At 33.7% G+C, this 13,601-nt stretch overlaps 1 protein-coding gene across 3 annotated transcripts; it reads left to right on the top strand.

Moving 5' to 3' along the window:
- Window positions 1–2,148: 2,148 nt before the first annotated feature.
- LOC136206036 (NAC domain-containing protein 37-like) lies at window positions 2,149–6,091 on the top strand. 3 transcript variants are annotated; one of them, XM_065996946.1, is made up of 4 exons: window positions 2,149–2,303; window positions 3,534–3,711; window positions 3,882–4,153; window positions 5,248–6,091. In XM_065996946.1, the coding sequence occupies exons 2-4, from the start codon at window positions 3,555–3,557 to the stop codon at window positions 5,869–5,871; spliced, it is 1,053 nt and encodes a 350-aa protein (XP_065853018.1). In that variant the 5' UTR covers window positions 2,149–2,303; window positions 3,534–3,554; the 3' UTR covers window positions 5,872–6,091. The 3 variants fall into 3 exon arrangements, with proteins under 3 accessions (XP_065853018.1, XP_065853013.1, XP_065853026.1); XM_065996941.1 differs by lacking the exon at window positions 2,149–2,303 and adding an exon at window positions 2,357–2,678; XM_065996954.1 differs by lacking the exon at window positions 2,149–2,303 and adding an exon at window positions 2,357–2,557.
- The last annotated feature ends 7,510 nt before the right edge of the window (window positions 6,092–13,601 follow it).

Below are 13,601 nucleotides of genomic sequence, written 5' to 3' on the forward strand. Positions count from 1 at the left end.
TGAGATAAGACTGAGACTAGATAGATCCATCCATCATGTTATCTCATGTTGGATCTCAATCCTAATGAACTCATTCACGAGATCTATGTAACTATCTAGATATCTTTATATCTAAAGCTTGTGAGATCGGCTTTTCTTTTCAGGAATAGAAGACACTGTTACATGCAAGTCTCTACGGTATTATGTTAATCTCATAACATAATACTTAGCTTGGGTTTATTTAAGTTTATCGATTAATTTGCATCATAAAGTATGGTTTCACTTTATCTTGTATGAACACTTTATGGTTACTATTATAAATTAGGGATTACTTCTATCTAATTGTTTAGTTGTGATAAAAGATAATATGTCTATAGGACACCACACTAACATGATAAAACCCCTTATCCAAATAGATTAATTTTCATTCCATATTCCTATCCCATAAACTATTCAGTTTGGTTTTTGGTCTTCATATTTCAAGGGTGCTTCCCCTATTGCTAAAGTGATATAGCCAATAATAGAATATTTGCACGCTTGAAGGCTCCTACAAAAAAATATAGTCTTGGGGATTTTAATTGCAAAGTAACCTCTAACATCAGTAACAGAATGTGGCTCAATAGTAGGTTCTGGTTGGTCATGCTTACCAGCCACAATATCAACAAAGAAAACTTGAGTGATGACATGAGAGGTGTTGGACTTTTAAGAAGTTGCCAACTTAGGGTTCGTTGTATTTGTTTCATAAGAAGAAGGGTTGAGTAGGCGGGCAATGTTAAAAGATTAATTCACTGTTTTATTAGTTGTCTTTGATTTCGGAACAGTAGCTTTCTGAGACTCATGATCTTTCGTTTTTATTTTTTGAAGAATGATCTTTCGTTTTTTAGCTTATTAAATCTTTGATCTTTTATTAGTCATATTGAGTCACTGATCATTTATTTTTTTTTATCGCATTAGACCATTACTTACCAAATTAGTTAGTTGTGAAAATCAAACTAAGTTAAAGTTATGTTATTTATTTCATCTATATTTAAAGTCATATGTTTTATAGTTTGAAAATAAAATTTTTACAGTTTCTCTATAGTTATATTACATGTACCAAAGCTTCTTTCAAATGTGAAATATAAAATTTCATACGTAAATGAAATGAATAACACTTTCTTATTTGAGTTTTATGTTCAAAACTGACTTTCTTTGTCATAAAAAACTTTAATGTGATAAAAATTGAAATAATGCTCTTAATGTATCTAAATAATAAGAGAAATTTATAAAATTATGCCTTTAGGGAGGCCCATTTATATATCTAGACTCACTTCAATACATGCTACCAAATTAGATACTTTCAACATGTATATCCAAAATACCCTTAGAATCTTCAACTTCCTATCTTCCCAACTTCTCAAATCATTGAATACTACCACCAATTTCCAATTCAAATTGGACTTCTTTCCCGACAGAAAGAGTTAACTTTCCCTTTTACATGGATTGTTACTTAAGGATTTACCAAATTGTGAACTTTTTCACTTTATAATAATCCAATAAGAGAATAGGACAATAGATGTGATAAATTAATAGAGAGAAGTGCTAAACTTCTTAATTTTATGATTTAATCTTCACACTTGCCATTGGGACGATTTGAGAAAGGGGAAGTGCTAAACTTGCAGAAATCAAAATTTGTTTTTGCTCTTGCATTTTCAGAATCTCGATTTTTTCTCATTATTTAGCTTCACAAATCACCAAATGAGAACGTAATTTATATGTGATATAGCTTCGCAAATCATAAAATGAGAAGCAAAATCATAAAATCCGAAGTATCACAAATTAACTCAAAACCAAATATTTCGACCTCTAAATCAATAAATTACATATACAACCTAAATAAGTTGAAAAATCATCATTATACCCATTGTTAGTAACCATAGCGAAACATAACACATTTAATACATGCTAAATTACCATAAAATAAAAAAGCAATGAGATGAAAGGTTGGTGCGAATAAGAGTATTTTGAAATTTTTTATTAATAGTTTTGTAAATGTGCCAAATAATAAGTGAAGAATTTAATGAAGAAGAATGAAAAGTGAGGAGCCTTGATAATGTTAAGGGAAGGGAGGGAGATATGAGAGTGGAAAAATCAAATGTAAAATGGGAAAGAAGAGAGAGAAAGAGAAGTGACGTAAGGAAGGAACTGGGGACAACCTCCAACCCATGCGCAATTGAGCGGTCCTCTTCTTTTATATTCCCCTACTCCTTCCTTTCCCACCGGATTTTTTCTTCTTTCTTTATTCTTCTTCTCCATTCTTTTACACTCAACTCAAACACCCACAGGTATGTTAATTACCTTCTCACTCACTCGCATCAAATATCATACATACATTATCCTCTCTTTCTCTCTCCCTCTCCTATATAAACTGCATCTTTGAATCCATATTCCAAATTATTCATTTGTCTTCTCCCATTTCTTGCATCTGAAATCCTCCTGATCATGCATCAAAGAACATGTATTAACACCATTCAACAAATACCATAATTTGGTAATACATAGCTAGCTACCAAGTTTATTTCTTTGGTTTCAAATATAGGTAAACCTTCATACTCACTACACCTACATTCAAAGTCTCTCGGTCTCTTGAAAAGGAAATGACATCAAAATATTCTTGACCTGATTAGAAACACAATTTCAATCAATAAAGAGAGAGAGAGGTATTCTCATCTCATCAATAAATATACTTTTCTTTTTGTTTTCTGCATTTTCGAAATAAGCACCGAAAAAAGGGGGAGTTTCTCCTTCTGCCATGGAAATCCTAGACAAACAGACAATACAGTCAGGACCAGTTTCATCTATCACATACACACTCTGCAACTACTGCTTTTCCTTTTTCTTCTTTCTCTTCTAATTCTCCATTCTCTCCTGCATCCTTCTCCTACTTTCCAAATCCATATATAAAACACACTAATCACTATTTAATTAATCATTTTCTTCTTTTATACTGTATGTATATATTTCTGCACCTCAATTTCCACATCTTCAATCACTCTATATATGTTCCTTTTGTCCTTGTTGTTTTATATTAGATAAAAGATGCACTTGTAAAAGTAGTTCCAAAAAGTTATTTTTGTTTTGCTTATCCTATTCTTCTAGATTTATTTTATATTTTTTTTTGGGAGTGTGTATTAATTAGTTATATGTCAAGCTTCATTTAATTATACATATAATATAAAAATGTTGCTTTTTTTATTAATACAATCATAATGAAAACCCCGTTCTTGATGCATCATTTCTACCATTCACCAACACAAGACAACATCATTACCACAAACCTCTACTTGTCCTTCTCCACACTTCCAACTCTTCTTCCTCTTCCTTACATACTCTCTTCTCTTCTTCTCCATTTATGTCTATAAAACTTCATTCTGCTGTGTTTGTTTTATAACACTTGTCACATTTTTATTTGAGCCATATATTATTATTATTTTCATTACTTTTTCGTATTATATAAAGGATGATGCAGTAAAGAGGTATTGATGATAAGATTGGTGGTGGTGAATTTGATGCAGTTACAGTAACAGGAGAGAGTGATGATGGAATCTTGTGTCCCACCTGGATTTCGATTTCATCCTACAGATGAAGAGCTTGTTGGATATTATTTGAGGAAAAAAGTTGCATCTCAGAAAATTGATCTTGATGTTATTAGAGATATTGATCTTTATAGGATTGAACCATGGGATCTTCAAGGTACTTTTCCTCAATTCCTTGTCTTTTTTATTATCCTCCTATTTCAATCCGAAAATGACCTTTTCAACAAGGAAACTCCTCTTCGATAGAACCGGTGAATTAGGGTTTTTGATAGTAGTGTCCAAGTATAAACTTTTGTGCTGATGAGTTTTTTTTTTTCTAAATGGTAGAAAGATGCAGGATTGGATATGAAGAACAGAATGAATGGTATTTCTTCAGCCACAAGGATAAGAAGTATCCTACAGGAACAAGGACGAACAGAGCTACCATGGCTGGATTTTGGAAGGCGACCGGGCGAGATAAGGCGATTTTCGACAAAGAAAAACTCATTGGTATGAGAAAAACACTTGTTTTCTACAAAGGAAGAGCTCCAAATGGACTCAAAAGTGACTGGATTATGCATGAATATAGACTCGAGTCCGACGACAATGCTCCTCCTCAGGCAAGCATGTCTTATTCATTTTCTCTATATCTTAACTGTGACTAAGTACCGAACAAGAATACCTGATGAAACCAACCTTTAAAATTGATATGAGTATAGAAGGTAGGTTGATACACAAACAAAAGAAATAAAGAGTGAATAAATAAGTGTTAGTGGTTCTTGAGTATATTCAAATAGGTTTGTGATGTCTATATTGTAAAAAATAGAAGGTTTGTTAGGAATCCATTACTATCAGTTCATGAATGAAAATGTTGCAAAAGTAACACTCTTTCTATTTATCACTTAGGGACAATATAATTACCACTTCATGGATTGCCACCAAACCCTAACACTAACATTTAGGGATTTAGATTCTTTTCAAATTGATACATGATGAGTTTAACATAAATATAAATTGCTTTTCATGCATTGACCACTGTATACATCTATATGTTGCTCAAGCCTAGAAAGAAAGATGAATTCCACCTTCTCTAAGTCAAAAAGTTGTTATTCATTTTAAAGCATATATATATGTATATCAATAGCTTTTCTGTTCCTATTCCTTTTTCTGGTATGGTCTCTCACTCTCTTTGTACATTTTGTCAAAGGAAATATTCCAATTCCTCTCTTTGTTTTCTCATCATCATTTTACCTTTGACCACTACAAGTAACTTAAATATTCTCTTTTATAAACATGTATACAAGATTTATAAACCTCAATGAATGTTACTTTCTATTATGGAAACTTAATTTGAGCTTTCTCATCTTCTTTCTATTTTATGCCAAAATTTGGAAATACTACTTTTAGGAAGTGCTTGTCCAACAATAACTCAACCCACCCAAATGTTATATAGGTAATGCTACAACAAGACTCAAAACTATAACATATTGGTCAGTAGATATTATCCGCTTTGACCCAAATCAAACAGTCCAGATCTCACGCTTTAAACGCTTCTATATGTACTAGAAATTTGCGTTACTAATAAGTCTCATCCACTCTCTCTCCGTCTTGGATGTGGGATTCAGTTCATTCATGTCTTCATCGGCATCCTTTAAAGTCGTTCCTTGCTCAGGTGTTCTACAATCCCTACTAATTATCATGTTATTAATTACAGGAAGAAGGATGGGTAGTATGTCGCGCATTCAAAAAGCGAACTAGTAGCCTGCAAACAAAGAACATTGAAGGTTGGGATTCAAGCTACTTGTATGATGAATCAAGTGTGATTAGCTCAGTGTTGGATCCAATTGATTATATATCAAGGCAGCCTCAGAATTACTTGGCACAAAATAATATGTTATGCAAGCAAGAAATAGAAGCAGATAACTTGAGTTTTATGCAAGCTGCTGCTGAATGTTTTGTACAGCTTCCTCAGTTAGAGTCTCCATCTCTGCCATTAATAAAGAGGCCTAGCTCGGCCTCTCTTATGCCCTCGCAGAATAATAACAACAACAGCAACAACGATGAAGATCTCGAGCAAAGCATGAGAGGATGCAGCAGCAAGAGAGTAACAGATTGGAGAGCACTTGATAAGTTTGTTGCTTCTCAGTTAAGTCAAGAAGATAGATATGGTAATTGTGATAATAATGCAGTTTCTTGCAGCTTTGGTGTAGCAGAAAATGCTTCAGATATTTCACCATTGATGTTATTGCAGACTGGTAAAGATGAAGAAAACAAGTTTGATGGTTTATTAAGTTCAACTTCTGATTGTGATATTGGAATTTGCATATTTGAGAAATGAAGGCAATTTCAAGGAGATCTAGCTGGTTCTTGAAGAGGTCTTTATTAATTATTTCTAGTATTCTACATATACAAATATTAATATGCATGTTTGATGAATATCCTCATATAAATATTTTTGTAAAAATATATATAATATTTTTATGCATATGAGTGGGAAATTCTCTAACTTAATTTATCCCCAAATGAGAAAAATTGAAGAAAGCGTGTGCTTTTTCATAGACAGAGAGAACAAAAAGGCACAAAATAAGCATGCCTTACTTGGGATATGAAATTCTTTTAGTTACAATCATTAATTCTTCATGGTTATATACTTTTTGAAGGATACATTTTTTTTTCTTCATATACTCTTTAATTTACTTCAAGTCATCAAAAAAAAAAAAAAAAAAAAATTAAGCCATAGAAACTTACTAGACTAACAAAAAAAAGAAAATGGATTTACAAAATCAAATGTCCCAAAGGATCAATTGATATATAAGGCTAACAAACGTTTCTTGGCAAACTTATATTCAATAAACAAAGCTTACAATTGTAAGAGTTTTTTTATGCGGTTGAAGAGCGAGTTGCTCGGTTTTTGGAAAAGTTTGATTTAATGGTATTTCTGTAATTTCGGGCCATTTGTGGAGTTTCGGATTTATGCGACTTCGGACCCTATTTTACATGGAATCGGATGTTCGAGCAAAACTCAGCACTTTGTTGTGATGTCTATGCCTTTTTAGGCAAATTCTATCATCTAAGTCTTTAATTTGCATTTTAATGTTTACCAAAGTTCTTGAAATTTTGATGGTTACTAGTAGGGTATTCGTGCGCCTAATCAACTATAAGCGACGAATCTTTATTTATTATATTGCGCTAGTTTTTAATTCTCTTATATGAAATAATGAACTATATACAACTATATATATATACATGCAAGTTTTTATATCTAACTAGAAATAATATAAATAGGAAAATATTATACAACAAGGAATCATATTTAGACAATAATTCATATTTTATCATTACTTCATTTACACTTTCCTTCAAGTTGAACAAGGCGGGGACGAACTTTCAACTTGTTCCAAACAAACAGAAAATGCCCCTTGACCACTTGGGGGGGGGGGGGGGGGGGGTTCATTAGACTATCTCCACAGTTCAAGATTTTCGTGATACAATCAAGGAAATCATGTATTATCGTAAGACTCTGTAAGATAGCTACTGATCAATTCCCTCCAAGTTTAACAAGCCATGGACGAATTTTCCACTTGTCCTAAAGAAAAAAAATGTCTCATGGCTATTGGGGGTAACCAGAATATCCCCACAATTCAAGATTGTCGTGATACAATTAAGAAAATCATGTATTGTCATAGGACTTTGCAAGACAACTAACTGATCAATTCCCTTCAAGTTGAACAAGGCGTGGATGAACTATCAACTTTCTCTAAAGAAAAAGAAAATGCCCCTTAGCCATTAGGGGTCATCAAACTATCCCCACAATTCAAGATTGTTGTGATACAATCAAGCAAATCGTGTCATATCATAGGACTCTGCAAGGTAGCTAACTGATCAATTCCCTTCAAGCTGAACAAGGGACGGACGAACTGTTAACTTGTCCCAAAGAAACAGAAAATGCCCCTTGGCCATTGGGGGCCGCCAAACTATCCCCACAATTCAAGATTGACGTGATACAATTAAGAAAATCATGTATTGTCATAGGACTCTACAAGACAGCTAACCAATTCCCTTTAAGCTCAACAAGGCGTGGAGAAACTGTCAACTTCTCCCACAAAAAAATGTCCCTTAGTCATTTAGGGTCACCAGACTCTCTCCACAATTCAAGACTATCGTGATACAATCAAGAAAATCATGTATTGCCATATCACTCTACAAGACAGCTACATAGTTTTGAAACTTAAGAAAATCATAATTACTCTAACATGAAGAGCTTGCTAAATCATCGGTATGTAATAGAAAAGTGTTTGATAAAGATTAACACCAAAATTAAAGAGAATCATAATAACTAGAAAGAGATAGATGAGAAGGTTATTAATGTTGCTCGTTGCTCGGACGCCGAGATCGAAACCAAACACGTGAAATGAAGAATTAGAGATCTGAACGTTAAAGGGGTGTTTGGTTGCTCCTTTTCATGCTCGTGTTTGCCTTTTACACTTGAAAAGTAACCTTTTACAAAAGCAGAAAATCCATGCTTTTTGGAAAAGCAGCATTTTCCAACAGCAAACAGCAACAACAAATAGTATGTAAAACAAACGAGTCTGAGAAAAGTGATTTCGGATCAGACGGGATGAAAGGGGTATTTTTATTTTTATTTTTCTTCTTCCTTATGAAGACATCAAACCAATGGTAGCCATAGGTTTGGATTTGTAGTTTTTATAGTTGTGCAGCTTTGATATCATGTAAGAAATTCGTAGCTAACTATGAACTATACAACAAAAAAAAAATTATTAGGGCTCCAATAAAGTCGAGTTGAGCCGAGATTTGGCCTGATCGTACTCGTGTCGTCGTAAATTTAACGAGCTCGAAATCTTGAGCAGCTCTTAATTCTGTTCATGAATGTCTCTTGCAAACAACTCATCACTAATTATATTGATTTGAAATTTCTTTAAGACAAAACTACAATTATGAAACCTACAAAAAGTAAATTTTACACAAAATTACGTTGGTTTATATTTTTTCCTTTATAGAATACTATTATTAAAAAAAATAAGCGAATCAATTTTTCTCACGAGCGTGCTCATGAACATTATAATCGAGTTTGTTTATGAACCTATAACTACGTCTGCTTGCAAGCTTTCGAATCGAGTTTCGTCATGCTCAAACTCAGCTCGTTTATAAAGCTCGTTTATAAATCGACCGGAACATCGAACCGCTAAGGAGTGGCTCGACTCATTTACATGTCTAATTCTACTCAGGTAACAATTCACATTGTGTTATCACTTCCTTTACAACAACCTACGTACATGTTGTAGCTCTCTTAGCAATGCATGTTGAATTTGTGAGAAGAGATTTCATATTTAATTTTGACTGAATATATTGACATGAAGGGGTGAGAAACCTTAACTGTGATTAAGTCCCAAAATTGATTATGTCAACGAGGATATATGTCAAAAAGAAAAGAAAAAAGAGCCTACATATAGTTAATGGAAACAAGATTGATATCTATAACAATTAAAATTAAATTAAAATACTTTGTATCCCAAAAAATCATTAATGAAATTTTTTAGTAAAATAACACTATTTTTTTTTTTTAAATTTGCGCAATGCGCTTACATTAAAGAAGAAAGAAAAATCCCCACCAGACCCGGATGTGATTCGAACCCATGACCTCCCAAGGCATAGGTAAGCTCTCAACCACTAGGCTAAGAGCTTCACCACTATAGTAAAATAACACTATAGCTAAAATAATTTAATTACTTTTATAATTTACGTATAAAATATTTTAAATTAATACTACATAATGAAATCTAAGAAGTATCTCTTAAATTTGAGTTTGAATCTTTTTAAATTGGATGTCAGCTTAAAAAATTATGTTAATATACATTCCAATTATTCAATACAAAATCAAATCAATGATTAAAATTTAATTATCCAATAAATTAATAAATATTCAAAATTTATAAATCTTAACCATTAGTTTTCGGGATTGAATGGTTGAGATTACAATTTGCCTCCTCCAAAAACTTAAATAAATAAATAGTAGTAATAATAAATGTTAGTAAAAAATGGAAATAAAAATAGAAGAAGCATGGGAAAAATATAGGTGTGGGCTTTGGTGGGCCCGTAGGTTGTCTGGCATGCGTTATCCTGTTGAGCATGCTTTGTCTCTGTTTGACGGTGTTAGGGTTTCACATGTTGTCTTAATGCCCAACTAAACACTAATTTAATTTCTTTAATTCCTGAAGAATTATTCATAAAAATAGACAAACATAATCAACTCTTTTCTTATGTGATATTTAATTATTCCAACAAATTATAAGAAATCATTATTCTGATTGGACAAACAGCTGAAATATATGTGTGTGAGTGTGACATTGACATGCCCTTTTCACATATATTCAGCACAACCTTAACTTTCTAACATGGCTCCACTGTCTTGTCTTTGATTCATACTTCATATCATTAAATTGATTTTTCCTATATTCACATATATTTTCTAGTTGAAAAATCAATCAAATGAAAATATCACATGTTTATTTATAACCCACTTTCATTCTCTCATCCTCAGTCAACATGCCTTCATCTTCCTACATAGTATAAAGGGGAGTTGGCCCATAAGAAACCTCGGCCACAAGTAAAAGAAATGCTACGAGGAGGCATTATGGAGCATAGCGAATGAAACATATCAACGGCCGTTGGAACGAATACCAAATTGATATAATATGGAACATAATAGAGGATAAGAACTTCATTGGTTGTAGATCTCCCGTCCCGTTAGGCTAGTGGTCGGCAATAGTTTAAGCCATCCATCCTAGTCCATCAAGGACTAGGAGAGTCGAGCATTCGGTCTTAGGGAAGAGAGGTGAATATTAGGGTAGAACCTTATGGACACTTTGGGCTCTGAGATAGCCCATAGCACGTGTCCCTTCTAGGACGATGTTTGATATACATATTGGTCTTTCAGGACGGAATGTCGACATATGCATTGATGAGACTCATATAGCAGAGAAAAACCTCTCGGTATCGGTTGGCTAGCCGAAGAGTTGGGGAAGTCTTGGAGCCACGTCGGGTTTTTGCGTAGTCCAAATCTATCCTCTTGACATTTGATATCAGAGCTTCAACTAAGAAAGTTCTTAGCAATGTGGGCGAGTGACCCTCAACTAAGCGAGTTTTTCGTGATACAAGCGAGCGTAGAGGTGGAAATTTTCGTGTTCGTGTCGTGTCAAATTCCGGGTTAGTGTCAAAAACATGAACACGAACACGACACAAAAATATTTTCGTGCCAAAAGCTCAAACCCAAACACGACCTGCTCTTGACACGAAAAACACGACACGAGTTTTGTATAGAAATAGATAAACGTGTTAATTTGACATGATTCAACCTATTGACACGAAAAACACGACCCGACCTACTAACACGGCTCGAACTGTTAATACAACCTGACCTATTTGAAGAATCTAAAAGATTTCAAACCACTCAAACTATTAAATTAGTACTAATATAATTAGAACCTCTGTCTGGCGACCGGGTAAAAGGAGAAGAAAATTAGGTTTTTAAGATTTATAATTTATTTATACTCAATCAAATATGAAACCCTAAGGGTACTTTTGTAATTTAACTTTTTTGTGTCATTTTTCGTGTCGTTTTTCGTGTTTTTCGGGTTGATCCGAACACGACCCGAAATTTTTAATGTCATTTTCGGGTTGATCCGAAAATAACCCATTATCTACTAAGCTCAACACTAACACTAAAAATATGTGTCGTATTCGTGTCGTATAATCGTGTCGTGTGTCATTTTGCCACCTCTAAGCGAGCGAGCTTTAATGATGTGAGCTAGTGATGCTAAATTTTTCCAATTAATTGACGGAACAAAACTTTTTACGATGCTTTTCCAAAACTATTTTATGATGCCTTTCGAATTAATTATAAGCGCATGGTTTACTAGGGCCATTGATGTCAAAATTTCACCCAATGTGTGGGAATCCAAAAATTAGAAAATGGAACTAAGACTGCTAATGCATGTGAATGCTAAATGGTGAATTAATACTCCCATATAGATGTAGGCCATCGAATTTTACGAGATTCAACCCTTTTAAATGGGGGAGAGTTCGTATTCGATATGCTGATTGTGATACTCATAGGAAGTAGCACACGAGGAACTGTTGAATTAATGGCTGTCAAGAGAAAATTATTGAAGCGTAATTTGTGCTTGAGTTATCTTAATTCGGTGGGACATTGTTTCTATCTTTCTATGAGTCGAGAAAGCTTGAGTAGAGTTTGGTGCTTTCTAGGAAGTATCACAATGATAGACTATTGAATTCTTGTCTAGTGAGAGCATATTATTGAGGCATAATCTGAATTCTATCTTACCTAAATTCAACAAGATATTACTTATGCCTTCTCAGGAGTTGCGAAAAACTCGTTGTAGAATTTATTCGAATTACAATATGATGAAAAACTAACCATTATGCAAAAATTGAGAAATTTTCATAGCATTGTTGCCTAATTTGTTATGAAAAATTTGAAAGCAGTTGTGAACATCGGTAGGATAAATCGTAATGAACATTTCATTGTCTATAGAAGGCCATATATGGATAAAATTATGGAAGATTCATTTGACCAAAGAAGGTTGTGGGATGAGATCACAGAAACTTTGAGCCCGAGGGCCAATGAGTAGATATTTTGATATTGCTATAACCCCGGAGTCCTGTCCAGTTGAGTGATTAATACGATGATTGAATGAGAAAAGTTTAGGCTTGTGATCACTAGAGAGATTTATTAGTAGAGGCCATTCTGAAAATGATATTATTTGGGTTGAGATATATAACCCCGTGATCGAGGGAATAACCTTGTGTGCTTACTATGAAGGTATCGAGGGGACGCCTGAGATAATCCACATGTGTGTTTTTATTATTTATAATGGGCTTTATAGAAGGGGCGCCAAAAATAACGCATGTGCAAATAGACATATTTTTTGTGCAGGTACTTGAGTTTCGAGCAAGCTTGAGTAGAATGATGAATCTCAAGACGAGCAAAATGGTTGTGACATAGTGAAATCGATAGAAACTAACTAAGAACATGGGCAATCGAAATGAAATCCAACTAAGAGGAACATGTGGCGTGCAAACATTCAGTCAAACTTGTAGGCAGATAATTCAACGTAGCATAGAGATTGTCCAAGCATAAAATTAAGCAAATTCAAATGGAATCGAGTCAGACGAGAGAGGTTAATAAACGGGATTCGTAATTAGCAAGTTGACAAGCAAGATCTAGTTGAACATGTCCAATCAAATAATGGGAATTCTACTAGTGAGCTAGGGTTTGTAGAACCAAGCATATCCTAAAAGAACACATGAAAGAAAGATTGGTGAAAAAATAACATGATTCAAATTGATCGAGGAGAACTTTTGTATTTATCAGTGGATAAACCCTAGAGTTTCATTGCTAAGGTTTGAGTTATTTCGACTTCAAAGTCATTTGATGGCAGAAGATTGGTGTGATCCAATGTAGTGACTTGAGGTGGAAGCAGAAGGTTATCAAAAGTTCTTACAATCATTTTCCAACAATGAGAGCCAATAGATGGTAACCGGGTAAATCAAAGTTCTTTGTTGAGGTGTGAATATTGTGGCATTTCTTTGTTTTCATTTGGCGGGATATTACCCTTGAAAATGGATGCTATGACTAGGTTTAAACATCAAGGGTGTTAGGCGAATTCCGCAAGTGCACGGTTTCGCTTGTAGTAATTAAAGATATTGATCCCACATAGAACGCAATTGATACTTAACTTATATTGTTTCTTTATTCGTTTTCTCGAGGTTTATAGAAAATCATTAATTTGGTAAAGTTGTTTTAATCTATCTTAGTTAATTTATCTAAACTACTCATATGATTTATTTCCATTCATAGCCCATATACAAGTTGATAGTAATTAAACAGAATGAACAATCATCAATACTGTCAATCTTCTGCAGTCATACTGGAGAATTACTCTTCGTCCAATCTCTCGATCTAGGATTAAGAACTTAAGTTTACTTAGATTAATAATACTAACTCCTCGACCTATCGTAATAAATTAG

This window comes from Euphorbia lathyris, chromosome 1, assembly GCF_963576675.1.
Source record: "Euphorbia lathyris chromosome 1, ddEupLath1.1, whole genome shotgun sequence".
Lineage (NCBI taxonomy): Eukaryota > Viridiplantae > Streptophyta > Magnoliopsida > Malpighiales > Euphorbiaceae > Euphorbia > Euphorbia lathyris.

What these genes read in the sequence shown, in the direction of transcription:
- LOC136206036 (XM_065996946.1), top strand. Translation starts at nt 3,555, where the DNA reads ATGATGGAATCTTGTGTCCCACCTGGATTTCGATTTCATCCTACAGAT. An exon ending in TGAACCATGGGATCTTCAAG is followed by an intron (nt 3,712 to 3,881) that starts GTACTTTTCCTC and finishes TCTAAATGGTAG; the next exon opens with AAAGATGCAGGATTGGATAT. An exon ending in ACGACAATGCTCCTCCTCAG is followed by an intron (nt 4,154 to 5,247) that starts GCAAGCATGTCT and finishes TATTAATTACAG; the next exon opens with GAAGAAGGATGGGTAGTATG.